The following is a 12942-nucleotide window of genomic DNA, read 5'->3' as shown; positions in this document are numbered from 1 at the left end:
TTTGACCCAAAGGGCTGGTTTTTATATTTTTTATGGCTTTTTCCAGTTTCAACAGAGCTAACAGTAGTGACTCCTCTCCCAAATCTTTCATTTGCAAACACTGAAAGTCAGAATGCGTTTCACCTTTCGTCCCGTGAAGGCGGCTCGGTGGAGAGGCGTGTCTCCCATGTCATTTAACACATTCACTTCTGCACCAGCCTGGAAAAGAGGAAAACTTTAAACATCTTCCACATATAAAGAACTATCTTGGTACATACCTATATACAGTAGAAGAGAAAATGTGTTCTAGGATGGTGCAGTTGGATGTTCTACATATGTCAACTAGGTCAACTTGGTTGAATAACGTTCAAATCTACTATATCTTTGATAATTTTCTGCTTATTTTATCTGCTATTGAGAAATTTAGAAATTATTATTGGAATCTTCTAAAAAAAAAAAAAAAGAGCCACAGCCCAGGCATGGTGGTCCATGCCTGTAATCCCAGCACTAGGGAGGCTGAGGCACAAGGATTATTTCAAGTTCAAGGCCAGCCTGCTCTAGAAAGTGACCTCAAGGCCAGCCTAAGGTGATGGAGAAATGCTATCTCAAAAAGACAAAACAAAGAAACTATGCAAAGTGAAAATAGTTCTTAAAATACATGAAACATTTCAAAACTTAAAACAATTGTTGTTGTTTGGTTGACACCATAAATCAATTCATAGTAAAAGTAAGTTTCCTGAAAGGCAAAAATCTACCAGATAAGAAAGTACTTTTTTTTTTTTTAAAGGCTATACATCTTAACTCTAGAAGTATTATAATGAAAAAAGAATTGCCTCTGAATATAATATATTTCTTCCACCACCAAGTTAATAAGTATTGAGATTAAAAAAAACACCACATAAATGTACACATAAATTGAAAGCCGTAACCCAATTTCAAAAATATCCATGTGAAAAATTATTCAGAGAATTGAGAAATACAAAGTCTCAATTCTCATTAAATATGGTTGTAAGAGATTGTGATATTATTTAAGATATGCTTTTCTTATTTTTGCAACTATCATTCTTATAAAACTGAAAATTGTATCTTCATTAATATGCTCATTTGCCATTTTTGAAAACCACTAACATAAAATTATTAAAGATAGATTTTTTAATTCATCAAGCTAACCTAATTGATATATTTAGTAAAGAAAAATTAAGTGTCTTTTATGACAAACTATTACTTTAAGCTATTGTTACTTAGCTTTTCCAAGACTTTCATCTTATAGTTTCCATAATACGTTACTGTAGTCATTAAAAAATTAAAACCATAAATAGACCTTCAACAGATCCTGGACCACCTGTCTGTGTCCAAAATAGCAGGCCAGATGAAGAGGTGTCCAGCCCAAATTAGACTTACTTCTTCCTATGAACAGAAGCAGATAAGGCATTTTTAGATGTGGTTTAGGTCGTGTTACAGTAACTAAATTTCCTCCCATGAGACTACGCCAATGCTAACACTCTCCTGCACAGAGCCCCTGGTTGCAGAGGCAAGACATAGGACAGAAACAAGTGCAATGGGCCAGAACTCGCAAGGGCCAGGTGCGGAGCCACCTTTTCACTTTTCCTTTGTGGTGCTGGAGATCAAACTCAGAGCCTGGCACTTGCTAGGCAAGAGCTCTATTGCTGCCTTGGGGAAAAAGCCACCAAGCTCCATGTTCCATGACCACAGCAGCCTCACCAGGTTCCAGCGTGGCGCCAGCATGGAGAATTTATTCCTCAGAATCAGGATCAGAGTGCTCAGTGCTCCAGGCACTCAAACCCTGCAGACAAGAGAGAGGAAAATCTGGCTACTGCTCCAGCTGGCAGCAGACCTTGGTATCATCCACATGGTAATGGTTTTAGGTGCTTGCTGATTGTAGGTGTTCTGAGGTTAAGAAGGCTTCCACCTAGATTTCAGAAGGCCTGGGAGGCCAGGCAGTGTGCCCCTGGGAGGGCAGTGTGTAAAGCTGTGAGTGAAAAGCCTGTTCTGTGAAAACCCCAGAAATTGAGAAAAGCCAGGAACGTGGATCATCTAAGGGAAACTGCAAGGAGGGAGCAAAGTGGGCCTAAGAGAGAAGCCGTGGGAGCTACCATCAAGAGTGCCACAGGGGCGGAGCCACATGGAGCTCACAACTCAGCACAGATTGCTTCGGATGTTCCACATGGAACTACAGGACTTAATATTTGTCCTTCTGGATTTTGGACTTGCTTTGGTCCCAACGCTTGGTATCCTGCTGTGTGTACCTTTTGGACTTAGCATGATTTGTGTTGTGGCTTGGCAAAAAGTTTGTCTGCATTTTGTTCATGTTTATTTTGTGCCATTGGATGCTGGAAGTGTTTAACTTTTCCTTTGTACAGAGGCTCATGGCTAAGAGTTTGCCTTAGATGTTGGAGGAGACTTGGGGCTTAGACTTTTCAGCAGTGCTGAAACTTTTAGGACTTTGGCAACTTTTAGAGATGAGCTAAAATGTATTTTTAATAAAGGGAGGTACATGAGTCTGGAAGTTCCAGGGACAGAATATTATGGTTTGTGTCTAGTTGTCCCACAAAACCTCTTGCAATCATGGGGTGGACTTCTAGAGTTTGTCATCAACTCATGATCCACCGAGATCATGGGTGTGAGTGCTGCTGCGATTATGGGCATGAGTACTACACCCAGCCTGGGGCTGACAGCCTGAATGCATCTTAAGGGAGACAGACTTGCTCTCTGCTTCCATTTGTTGCTGCTTCTCCTCCCTTTTGTTCTTGCAGCTTTGCTGCCTTCTGCCACCATGAACTGCTGCCCTCTGCCATGTGCCAGTCTGCCCTGGAGCCAGCTGTGTATGGACTGAAACCTCCAATAACTGTGAGGTTTAATAAATAAACCTTTCCTTCCTTCATTTTGGGTGTTGGGTATTTGTCACAACAACAAGAGATGAGTAGCTGAGACATCTGGTCACTTCTGTAGCAAATTACCACATTTGCAATGATAATACAGTATTTAATGGTACTTTACAATCTTTCACCCCACCTTGGTTTCTCAGCTAAATGGTATAAAATAAAACTGCCGTAAAAATAAAAAAATAAAAAATAAAAAAAGAGCTCTATTGCTGAGTTATATCCCAGCCCTGGAGCCACTTTTTGACTCAAAATCTTAATCCCTAAAAGGACAGAAAGGAAGTAACAAGGTCACGCTCAAATCACTTGATCTCCTGCAACTCTCTGGCTCTCAACTTTAAGTCTTTAACCACTTGTTCTCCAACCAGCCAAGACACTTTCTCTTGGCATAACACTGCACAAGAAGCAGTTCTCTTTGAAGACTTCTACAGGAGGTGGACTCTGCGACTGTTCAATCCCACACCATGGAAAGAGTCTACAGTCCCTCCTGCAGCACTGGAAACGCAGTCAAGTCCAGAGACAGGAACCGAAAGCGGCATCTGCCTGTGGAGAAAACGCCAGCCTATGAGGATAATGGGTTACCAGAGAGCAGAAGAATCCCACTACATAACCAGAACCCAAGTTAAAAGCAGTGAAACATCAGATCCTACAACCAAAGCTACACAGTTTAGCAAAAAAGATAAGACCACTGCTGCTTAGAGCAGAGATGCGCCAAAAGATTGCCACACTTGTAAATCGGGTTGCAGAGACTGCAGCTGTATCAGAGTTCCAACGCCCACCCTGCCACAGGGCTACGAAAGCCCAGGAGACCACTGCTCCCAGGGGCCACGCCAGAGGCACGCCTGCAGCTTAACAGCTCTAGGGCTCTGAGGGAGCTGCCCTCAGCTCCTGAACTTTGGGTTCTGAACTGACAGAATCTTCAGCCACAGACCTTAAGAGTATTCACCACAGAAACGATAATGACCCCCAACACACACAAGCACGCACGCACGCACGCACGCACGGCTCCAGCTGCCAGCAGCATGTCTGTGATTATCTGCCATTTACCCAAACTGCCGCATCTGTCTCTTCTCACACGCGTGCCCTGTGGAACCACTAATTACACAGCCAATAAATCTCACAGCCTCAGCCTATTTCACCAGACATTTCTTTTGCTTTCTGTTCCTAAGTGAAGCCTGGTTCTGCCAGATGCTAACGAGCCCCCACCCCTATTCCTCAGGTGGAGACCCCCCAGTGTCCACATCCACAATGAGCAGGAGCCACGCAAACCTCCACATCAAAACCTTGTGGCTGCCCTTGCTCACGCCTTCTCTCACGTTCCAAGCTCTCCTTGAACCTCTGCTCCCTCGAACGCCCCACTGCTGCCACCTGCCAGCATTCAGCGGCTTATCCCTCTCCAGGTAGCCTCAGGCTCACAGTACTTCCCTGACCTCAAATCCCAGTGCCATCCTACCGTCGATGCAAGTATCCTTCTGTTTGTTCCATGCTGTTATGGCTCGCGTCTGGATGCGCCCCCTAAAGCCTCACGCAGTCATACATGGTAGCTGTGGCAGCTGACTCCAGAGTGTGGGACTGATCCATGTTGCAATGCTAGGATTAAGGATGCATGATTGTATCAGTCCACTGAGTAGTTTGGCGCCATGCTAACCCCAGTAGGCTGGATACAACATAAGGGACAGAAAGAGACTTGTCCCCTTCCTTCCCTCCCTTGCTTGCTTACTACCTTCTGTCCTGTGGACTGTTTCTCCTCTGGGATGCCCCCACCATGCCACCCTACCTTGGAGCCAGCTGATTATGGGCTGAAGCCTCTACAAATGGTGAGTAAATGAATCTTGCCCCCCTTTAACATCAGGTGGTGGGTATTTTGTCTTGGCAACAAGAAACTGACAAACCATGTCTCTGCTCCATGCCAGGTACCCACCACCACAGCCAACACCTGGGCATCACTATGGACATAGAAAGCCACTTTTCCTCCAACTCCCAACATGCCAGCTTGTTCATGTAGAACTTGTTCTTGGACTTACTGGGCCCATCACCCCTTTAATCACATATGCAACAGCCCCATGTTAACTGTTAACAATAAATGCGGTATATGGTCTTTGATCACACAGGTCAATATTTCTTTATCAATAATACCCTTGCTTCAATACCTTTGTCACAGCTGCCTAGGAAACCCCCAAAGCCTGATAAATCCACTAACTCAGAACCACACTGAGGCTGCTAACCAATGATGAAGCAAAGTAACAGCCCCTTGTGGATTCTCAGCAACACAAGCCAGGACACCACGCTCCACACTTAGGCTAGGCCGTCCTGCTGATAGGGCCCTTGTCAGGTATCTTTCCTACCTTCCACAACAGGTATCCCAGGCCCTCCACTGGTCTCCTCCAGCTTCCTGCCCAGGCTCTGGTCCCTTAGGAATGATCTCACCTTGAAGCTCTGTTCATGGAGCTCCTTGGGCTTACAGCAACCCATCTACCTTCCTGCCCTCCTGATGTCAATGACTGGCTGCTCTTCCCAGTCTGTCCCATCCTGGTTCTCAGGTACTCTGCTTCTCACCATCTGCAACTTCTCTCTTTCTGTACTCATAGGAAATAATAAAAAAGCAACCCGCCTACCTCCCCCAGCCCTCCCCCTCCCAGCCCCTCCCTGCGTCCACTCTTCACTCACTCCACCTGCTCTGTCCCATCAACCATCTGTCCACTGCGCCTGGGTTTATCTCTCACCTTGTCATCATCACTGTGCTTAGCTTGAATCCAGATGTTGCCAAGGGACCCTAGAGGCCCTCTTCAGCTGCCACCCCACTGCCTGGCTGCCCAGCCCTGGACAACATGGTCCTTTCTGCCAGCCATGGCCCCATGCTCCAGTCCTACTCACATCTCTGCACATCCCTCCAAGCACCATTTAGCTGCTCTGATTTTTCCTGGTATGTTCATTATTGTCTTTTTTTTTTTTTTTAAGTGGCCTTTCCTGGCCCTCTGTCACTACTTTGGTTACATGCTGTTGACTTCAGACTCTGCAGTCCCACGCCCAACCCTCTCCTAGCTGACCCTCGAAAGCCCGCAGCTGAGTTCTCCCTGCACTCTGCACATGTCATCTCCACACCAAACACGCCCTTCTCCTCCTCCTGCGCTTCCACACCCAGTGCCCATTTCTCTGCCAGCCATCGTCGCCATCCTTTTCCCTCCCACTCAGTAAGTTCCATTTCTTCTACTCCAAAATATTAACTTATTACATGCACTTTTCTCTACGCCCACTGCCTCTGTCTCCATCTGCCACTGGAGGGTCCTCTAAGTGATTAGAGCAGTTTCTGAGCTGGTCTACTAACATCTAGTTTTCTAAGGGGAATTCTGAATCAAGAAATTAATTTGTAAAATCATAAATAATCCCCAGAATGACTCTAATATTCTTTTTATTTTTTGGTGGTACCAGTGATCGAACTCAGGACCTCGAGCTTGCCAGGCAAGCATTTATTCCACTGAGCTATCACCCCGGCCCCATATATTTTTTTTTATTACTTATAGATATCTAAAGTTTCAATGAATAAAAAATATTAGGCTCTTAAGTATTTAAAAAGAACAGATCCCTGCACAGAATTTTATGATGGTGAAGACACGAGCAGGTATTACTGGGCAATGTTTAAGTGACCACACCTAGCCATCCTAACAAACTAACAGCACTATTTGGAAGCAGGTATCTAGACTGCCAATGTATGCTTTTATTCTACCTCTGAAACTTATTCCTAGAACACCACCCTTGGTTTCATATGAAGTATATTATGTGTGTAAAGGTTAATATTTACATGTCTTCATTTGTAAGCACTCACATGAGGAACAGAGAGGATCAAGAGGACACAATCAGCACAGCAACGCCTACAAGCACCACTAGCTAGATCTGCCAACCCAGACCCTAGAACTGTCAACCTTCAGTGTGTGTCTGGGACATGGCAGAGTTTCACTATCTCATTTTCAACGTGACATCACTGTATTCCAACAATAACATCTTTACAGCGGTAATCTTTAATTCTTGCAGGAGAATTATAGTACATTATACCATTTCCCCCGTATTTCAGGATTTGGCACACAAATAAGTTAACTAGGAAGTGCGGGGAAGGAATGCCCACATGGAAATGCGACACAGACCATCTTGCCCATGCCCTTCGGTCCCATACCTACATATCACCTGATTATATCACTCCTCTACAGAAACCCTTCAAACTGCCCTTAAGACAGAGGCTGACTGACAGGTATAATGAGGTGATATTCTGGAAAAACATTAACATATGTTTCTCAGTTTCACATTTTCATTTCATGGAAAGTAGGTGACTTTCCAATAATTAGCCTGAGGCTACCATGGATCGGGGAGGGGTAGACAGAAAGGAGTCATTAAGGAGGATCGAATATTTTTAGCATTCAAAATGGAATCCTGAGGTAAAGACTACGAGTCAGCCTTTGAAGGCTGGAGAGGAATTTTCAAATTCCTTTAACTACCTCAGTCTATTAGTTTTGAGACCACTCAGGTTACAGTTTCTCTCCTACTGCAAAGATAGCACTCCTTTCCCATGAGGTATGCTATTCTAGAAGAATGTCACAGAGGAATAAAATATCCATGTATCCATCTGAAGCCTGCTCTTCCTGGGACAGAGGGACTGTGGAAGGCAAAAAAAGATAAGATGAGACATGTAGCTTCTGATCTCAAGCCCAGGCAGTGAGAGAAAGAGGAGACAGGAAGAACAGGAAGCTATACCTGAGATGCTAGGAAAAGACGTGTCTTAGCACCCACAGGCCAGAAGGCGAACCTGAAACGCAGCCACCGGGAAAGCTCACAGGACCACTCTAGACTTCTTCCTGTCAGTCATTCCCACCACATGTCACTCTCCCCAGAGAGCAGTGTGGTGGTTAATTCTGGTAGGAAATATGACCAGGTGAGGGATATCTAGGAGATAAAGCATACTTCTGAACATGCCTGGAGGATGCTTCCAGAGAAAGCTGGTAGACAGGTCAGCAAGCTGAGTGGGGAAGGCCTGCCCTGAGTATGAGCAGCACTATCCCAGGGAGTGGGGGCCCAGGTAGACCAAAACAGCAGAAGGGGGAGCTCCCAAGACTCTCACCCTTCCTGAGTGGGGGTTTGGCTGTTATTGTTGTTGGGGGTTGTTTTTGCTATTGCTGTTGCCTGTGAAAAACTCCAGATTCTTTAGCCTTTGTGTGAAGATTTGACTAGCACCTCTCAAGGTGGCTTTCAGGACTGGGCAGCATGACTAATGTCTGTCTCTGTCTGTCTCTGTGTCTGTCTGTGGGTCTCTCTGTCTGTCTGTCTCTCATTCACTAACTCCCAGGCCTGCAGCTCCTTGGACGGGGCAGCTATTATCCCCCTGGCTCTAAGACAAGGACCAACTGTGACCAAGCTGAACCACAAGGCCTGTGGCACAGGTCAGATGAAGAGGTGGAAGAGACTTGGGGTGACACAAAGCAGACAAGAGCCTAGGTGCCTCCTGAGGTAGCCAAGGAGCACCGTGTGACAGCGTCACAGACAGGAGTTTAACTTCACATCTAAATTTTCCTCAGCTTAAGAAGGACTAAAAAGACAAAGGTTACTGAGGAACCAAAGGCGGCTCATGGGGCTCATGACAGCTTACCTCACCGCATGAACACATAGCAAGGCCCACCCTTACTCTAAATGCCAGTTTGGGGGCGGGGACAATAGCAGTCCTTTTGATAACCCCCGAAGACATCCAAAGACTACTTTTTGGCCCTTCTACTTCACTGTGCGAATGTGAAGGATTGTGAAAATCGCAGACACCTTAGAGAATCAAGCCCCCGCACATCTGAGATGAGGCTGTGATACGTGGTAACCTTGCTCTGCAAGGCTCAGTGTCACCTGGCTGCTCCTGCTCACCTCACTTTGGCCTTGCCCCGTAGGCCCTGGTTATGCATGCTGCCTCTCTACTCAGGCCTCAGCACGTGCTGCCCTTCTGACTGAACCCCTTCTCTTCTCTTCCCTCACCTACACACTCTCTCACATATATCCCTGGTAATCCAGACTGCCCTCTGTGAGGGCAGAGATCTCGCCTGTCTCCTCTCATCATCTCCAAGGTACCTTACATGCTGGGTCCACAGAAATCCCTCAGATCTACTGGCCCAGCTACAAGATCTTCAAGAAGAAAAACACAGCCAAACCTGTGACGCGTGCCTATACTCCAGCTATCACAGAGGCTGAGGCAGGAGGACTGCGAGTTTGAAGCTAACCTCAGCAACTTAAGAACACCCTATCTCACGGTAAAACTTTTAAAAGGCTAAGGATGTCACTCAGTAGTAGAGTGCTCGCCTAGCATGACCTTGAAAGACCCTGAGTTCAGTCCCCAGTATAGAAGAACCAAAACAATTGCCTGAGAAGCGGTAATAATTAGGAAGGGATCTCGGTTCCTCTGACTTGGACGGGATGAGAGAAACATTTTACCAGGCTAGTGAAGGTTCTGCCAAAGAGAAGAAATTTGTCATATGTGAGACCAGGAAGATGAGTGATGAGTACACGATGCACAGCGTAGACTCCAAAGAGAGCGCTACGCATCCTCCCAGCGCTCACCTTTGCAGTTAATGTCAGCCATTCCTTCCTTCCTCTCCATGCATTCTAACAGCTGCCTCACTTCTTCAGCGTTGCCGTTTCTGGCGTGATGGAGAAGCTGTTGCTCTGCCTCTGTGTTCATGTCTAGGTTAGAAAACAAAACACTGCTATTATCTAAGGCCATGACTAGCCTTTAGATAGCACTTCACAATACAGGAGAAAACCATCTTTATTTTGTGACTAATAAGACACACAGTGAGTTGTGCCGCAGGGCTAGAACCTGACCCTGAGACTCCCTGCCGCGAGCATTAGTACTGACGAGGTACAGCAGACACTTGCACAAGCTTCCTAACTTCTCAAAGCCTTCATTCTCATCTGCAGGATACAGCATAACCAAACTTCTAAACCGCTGCAAGGTGGAGGGCACGGAGGTACTCAGCAAAGTACACTGCACCACCCAAACTTACTGCGGCACTGATAACCCACCACAAAGCTAGAGTGTGATCAATCACACTTGTAATTTTATCAGTTCACCGCAGCTTTGTCCCACCTCACACCTACCTTGTGACTTCCTACTAGACCAATATTAACCTTCGGAAGCTATACTTGGAATCTTACCAGTTAATTATAATGTTGTCCCACCTTGAACCGGCCTCACTGTGTGGCTTTGCACCATGAAACACCCTTGAGAAGCACGGGCAGTGGGAAACCAAATTTCTGTGTCCCCTTGTGTCTCTTAGAAGCTATCTGTCAATAACTTCTCCCTATTCTTACAAAACAAAAGTGATCACTCAGATGGAAACACTGTAATGCACCAGGCGTGGTGGTGCACTCCTATAATCCTAGCACTCAGAAGGCTGAGGAAAGGAGCACCACAAGTTCAAGGCCAGCCTGGGGTACTGAATTTAAAGTCCCCCTGAGCTACATAATGATCAAGAAGAGGAGGAAGAGGGGTAGCAGGAAGAAAAGGAGGAAGAGGAAAAGGAGGAACACTGTGATGTTAAAATACAGACATATGCAAAAATTTCTGAAAAAATTTAGATGAGAATTTTGGGGTGACTATAAATATTCTTCCTATTTTCTTATCAAGACTCAGGCTAAACATATAACATATCAAAATGGGCAAATATGGTAACTCACAGAAGAAATGCAAATCTCATTCTTACTAATAATCAAATACAAATAAAAACCAATGATTTTTTTCCCAACTAGAGAGTAAAGGTTGAAAACAAAGATTAAACATAGCCAACGCTAGCATGAACAAGAAACGTGCACTCCTACAAACTGCTGACATGAGCTGAATGCATGAAGTATTTCATATGTTGCAGGGGGAGAAGCAACATTGGTAACATCATATAAAATACACATGTATGTAATTTACTTGGGACAACTATTTCTAAACATCTACATATAGAAACATACAAGATTGTTTTATAACCATGTTTATAAAGATTGCATTGCCTGCCATAATTGGAAAAGTTAAAAGTAACTCTATCAGTAGAGACTGATCAAATCTTCCAGAGAAGCTAACTGTGAAGGTCTCCAAGGCGGATGGACAGCAAGAATAGGAGCTCCCAGAAACTGACCCATCCCCAGGATCCCCGTGTGAGGCTGGTCCTGTAAGGGGCCCACCTACTATATCATTTTTCAGGTACCTTTTTAATTCCCCAGTTATCTAAGTGCCAATATCCAAGGACAACTAAACATCTGAATAAAGCCGCTGCAATATGAAAAACAGATCAACACCAAACAAGAAAGAAAAGCAACCTGGAAAAGACAAATTTCTCAGAGAAAAAAAAATTGCTTTTTGAGCGGAACCGGGGATTGAACTCAGGCCCTTGTCCTTACCAGGGAAGCACTTATTCCACTGAGCCATCTCCCTGGTCCCCTCAGAGGAAAAAAAAAAAAAATTTTTCAGAGAAAAATTTTTAAGTAGGATTGTTTTTCTTTTTTTTCTCTTTCTTTCTTTCTTTCTTTCTCTTTTTTTTACTGGCTCAGGCTGCCTTAAGGGCCGTCTGGTAAGGCAGGTGGAGCTGGGGACTGAACTGTGGTATCCCACACCTGACTGCATTTGCATGAGCAGGCATTTAAACAACTGAGCTAACTGGCAGGCCCCCTAAAATTTTTAAAAAGCAATAAATTTAGAGAATGAGAGAGTGTATTGTGTAAGAACTACAATAAAATGTGTTAAGTGAAATTGTACCAAAAAACTTTGCAGATTAAAAATTTTTTTAATTTTTAATTTCCAAATCTTCTCAGTGGAAGAGTTGGAAAATAAGGTTGACAGTAGGTCCTAAAAGTTAAAGCTGTTAAGAAAACAGGAAAAAGCCCGGGGAGATGGCTCAATGGAATAAGCGCTTCCCTGGCAAGTGCAAGGGCCTGAGTTCAATCCCCAGTTCCGAAGAAAACAGGAAAAAACAAACAAACAAATAAAAAAAACCTCTAAGAGAATTAAGAGGACTGGTCTAGGAGGTCAAATGTCCAAACAACAGAAGTTCTAGAAAAAGAAAATACAATAATCAGAAAAAAGAAAATAAATAATTCAAGAAAGCTTTACAGAACTGCAGGGACCACTGAGAATCCAACAATTCTGAAAACTTCCTGGTCTGTAGAAGAGATCCCACCAAAGCCTATTTGAACTTTGGAGACAGAAAGAGTCCCGTAAGTTTCCAGAGATGAAAAAACAAGGGGAATAAATCAGGTGAAAAGGAACAAATGCTTTTGACTTTTCACCTGCAACATGAGCAGTTAAAAGATAATAAGGCAAAGAGGAAAAGTATATCCAATCCCAAATTCAATAACCAGCTAATGAAAAACAGGAGCAGAATACAGTTGTTTGCAAGCTGTGAGAGCTAACCAGATCCTCAGGTAAGCTAAAGCACGGCGGGCTAGCCCTGAGCTACACTCCCTGCCCACAGCCATTTTTAGGCAAGCAAAGATAAAAACTTACTTCTCACACATTTTTTAGGAAATGAAAGGAGGATTGGGCCCAAAATTCAGACGTGAAGAATGAGGAAGACAGGCTACTGGAAACAGGAGATTAGGACAGGGAATCCCCGGAGTGAAAGGAAATCCCTGCGCTTTGGCTGTGCACCTCCCCTAGGTCTTACCTGTTCTCATCTGGCCGCCGGGAATACTCAGTGTACCTTTCAAAGGTGTTCTGTTTCCAACTGTACCTGGAGAACAGAGGTTGGCCTCTGAGCTCAGAAGCAGAAAATGAAGAGCAACCTAATTCTCTGACAAATTCCTGTCAGCCAGAGGCCCAGACCTGCACCCTATCACAAGACCTAACAGATAACCACCATGGGCAGGGCCTGCTCAACCTTCCCCCCAGGCCTTGTTCACCGAGTTCCCTCTGCAATACTCTATAAACTCTCAGGGCAGACAAGCCCAGGCTCCTTCAGAATTAATACTTTTTCCTGGGAGACTACTTCTAACAGGGGCCAGAATGCCTTTCTTCACATGGCTTGCTCATCAACTTTTATATTAATCAACTCCACAGTCA

General features: G+C 44.7%; 1 protein-coding gene across 1 annotated transcript in view; it reads right to left on the bottom strand.

Annotated features, from left to right (window-relative positions):
* The window catches only part of Osbpl1a (oxysterol binding protein like 1A), a 184185-nt gene extending 174604 nt beyond the window's left edge, over window positions 1–9581 (bottom strand). The window contains exons 1-3 of the mRNA XM_004635804.2: window positions 9459–9581; window positions 1301–1386; window positions 124–198 (exon numbers count right to left, since the gene is read on the bottom strand). Coding sequence (XP_004635861.1) covers window positions 124–198; window positions 1301–1386; window positions 9459–9579 — 282 coding nt within the window. The 5' untranslated portion in view covers window positions 9580–9581. The remainder of the gene's footprint in view (window positions 1–123; window positions 199–1300; window positions 1387–9458) is intronic.
* Window positions 9582–12942: the final 3361 nt, after the last annotated feature.

This window comes from Octodon degus, unplaced genomic scaffold (assembly GCF_000260255.1).
Source record: "Octodon degus isolate 3935 unplaced genomic scaffold, OctDeg1.0 scaffold00075, whole genome shotgun sequence".
Lineage (NCBI taxonomy): Eukaryota > Metazoa > Chordata > Mammalia > Rodentia > Octodontidae > Octodon > Octodon degus.
This window is presented reverse-complemented; position numbering and strand designations above follow the sequence as displayed.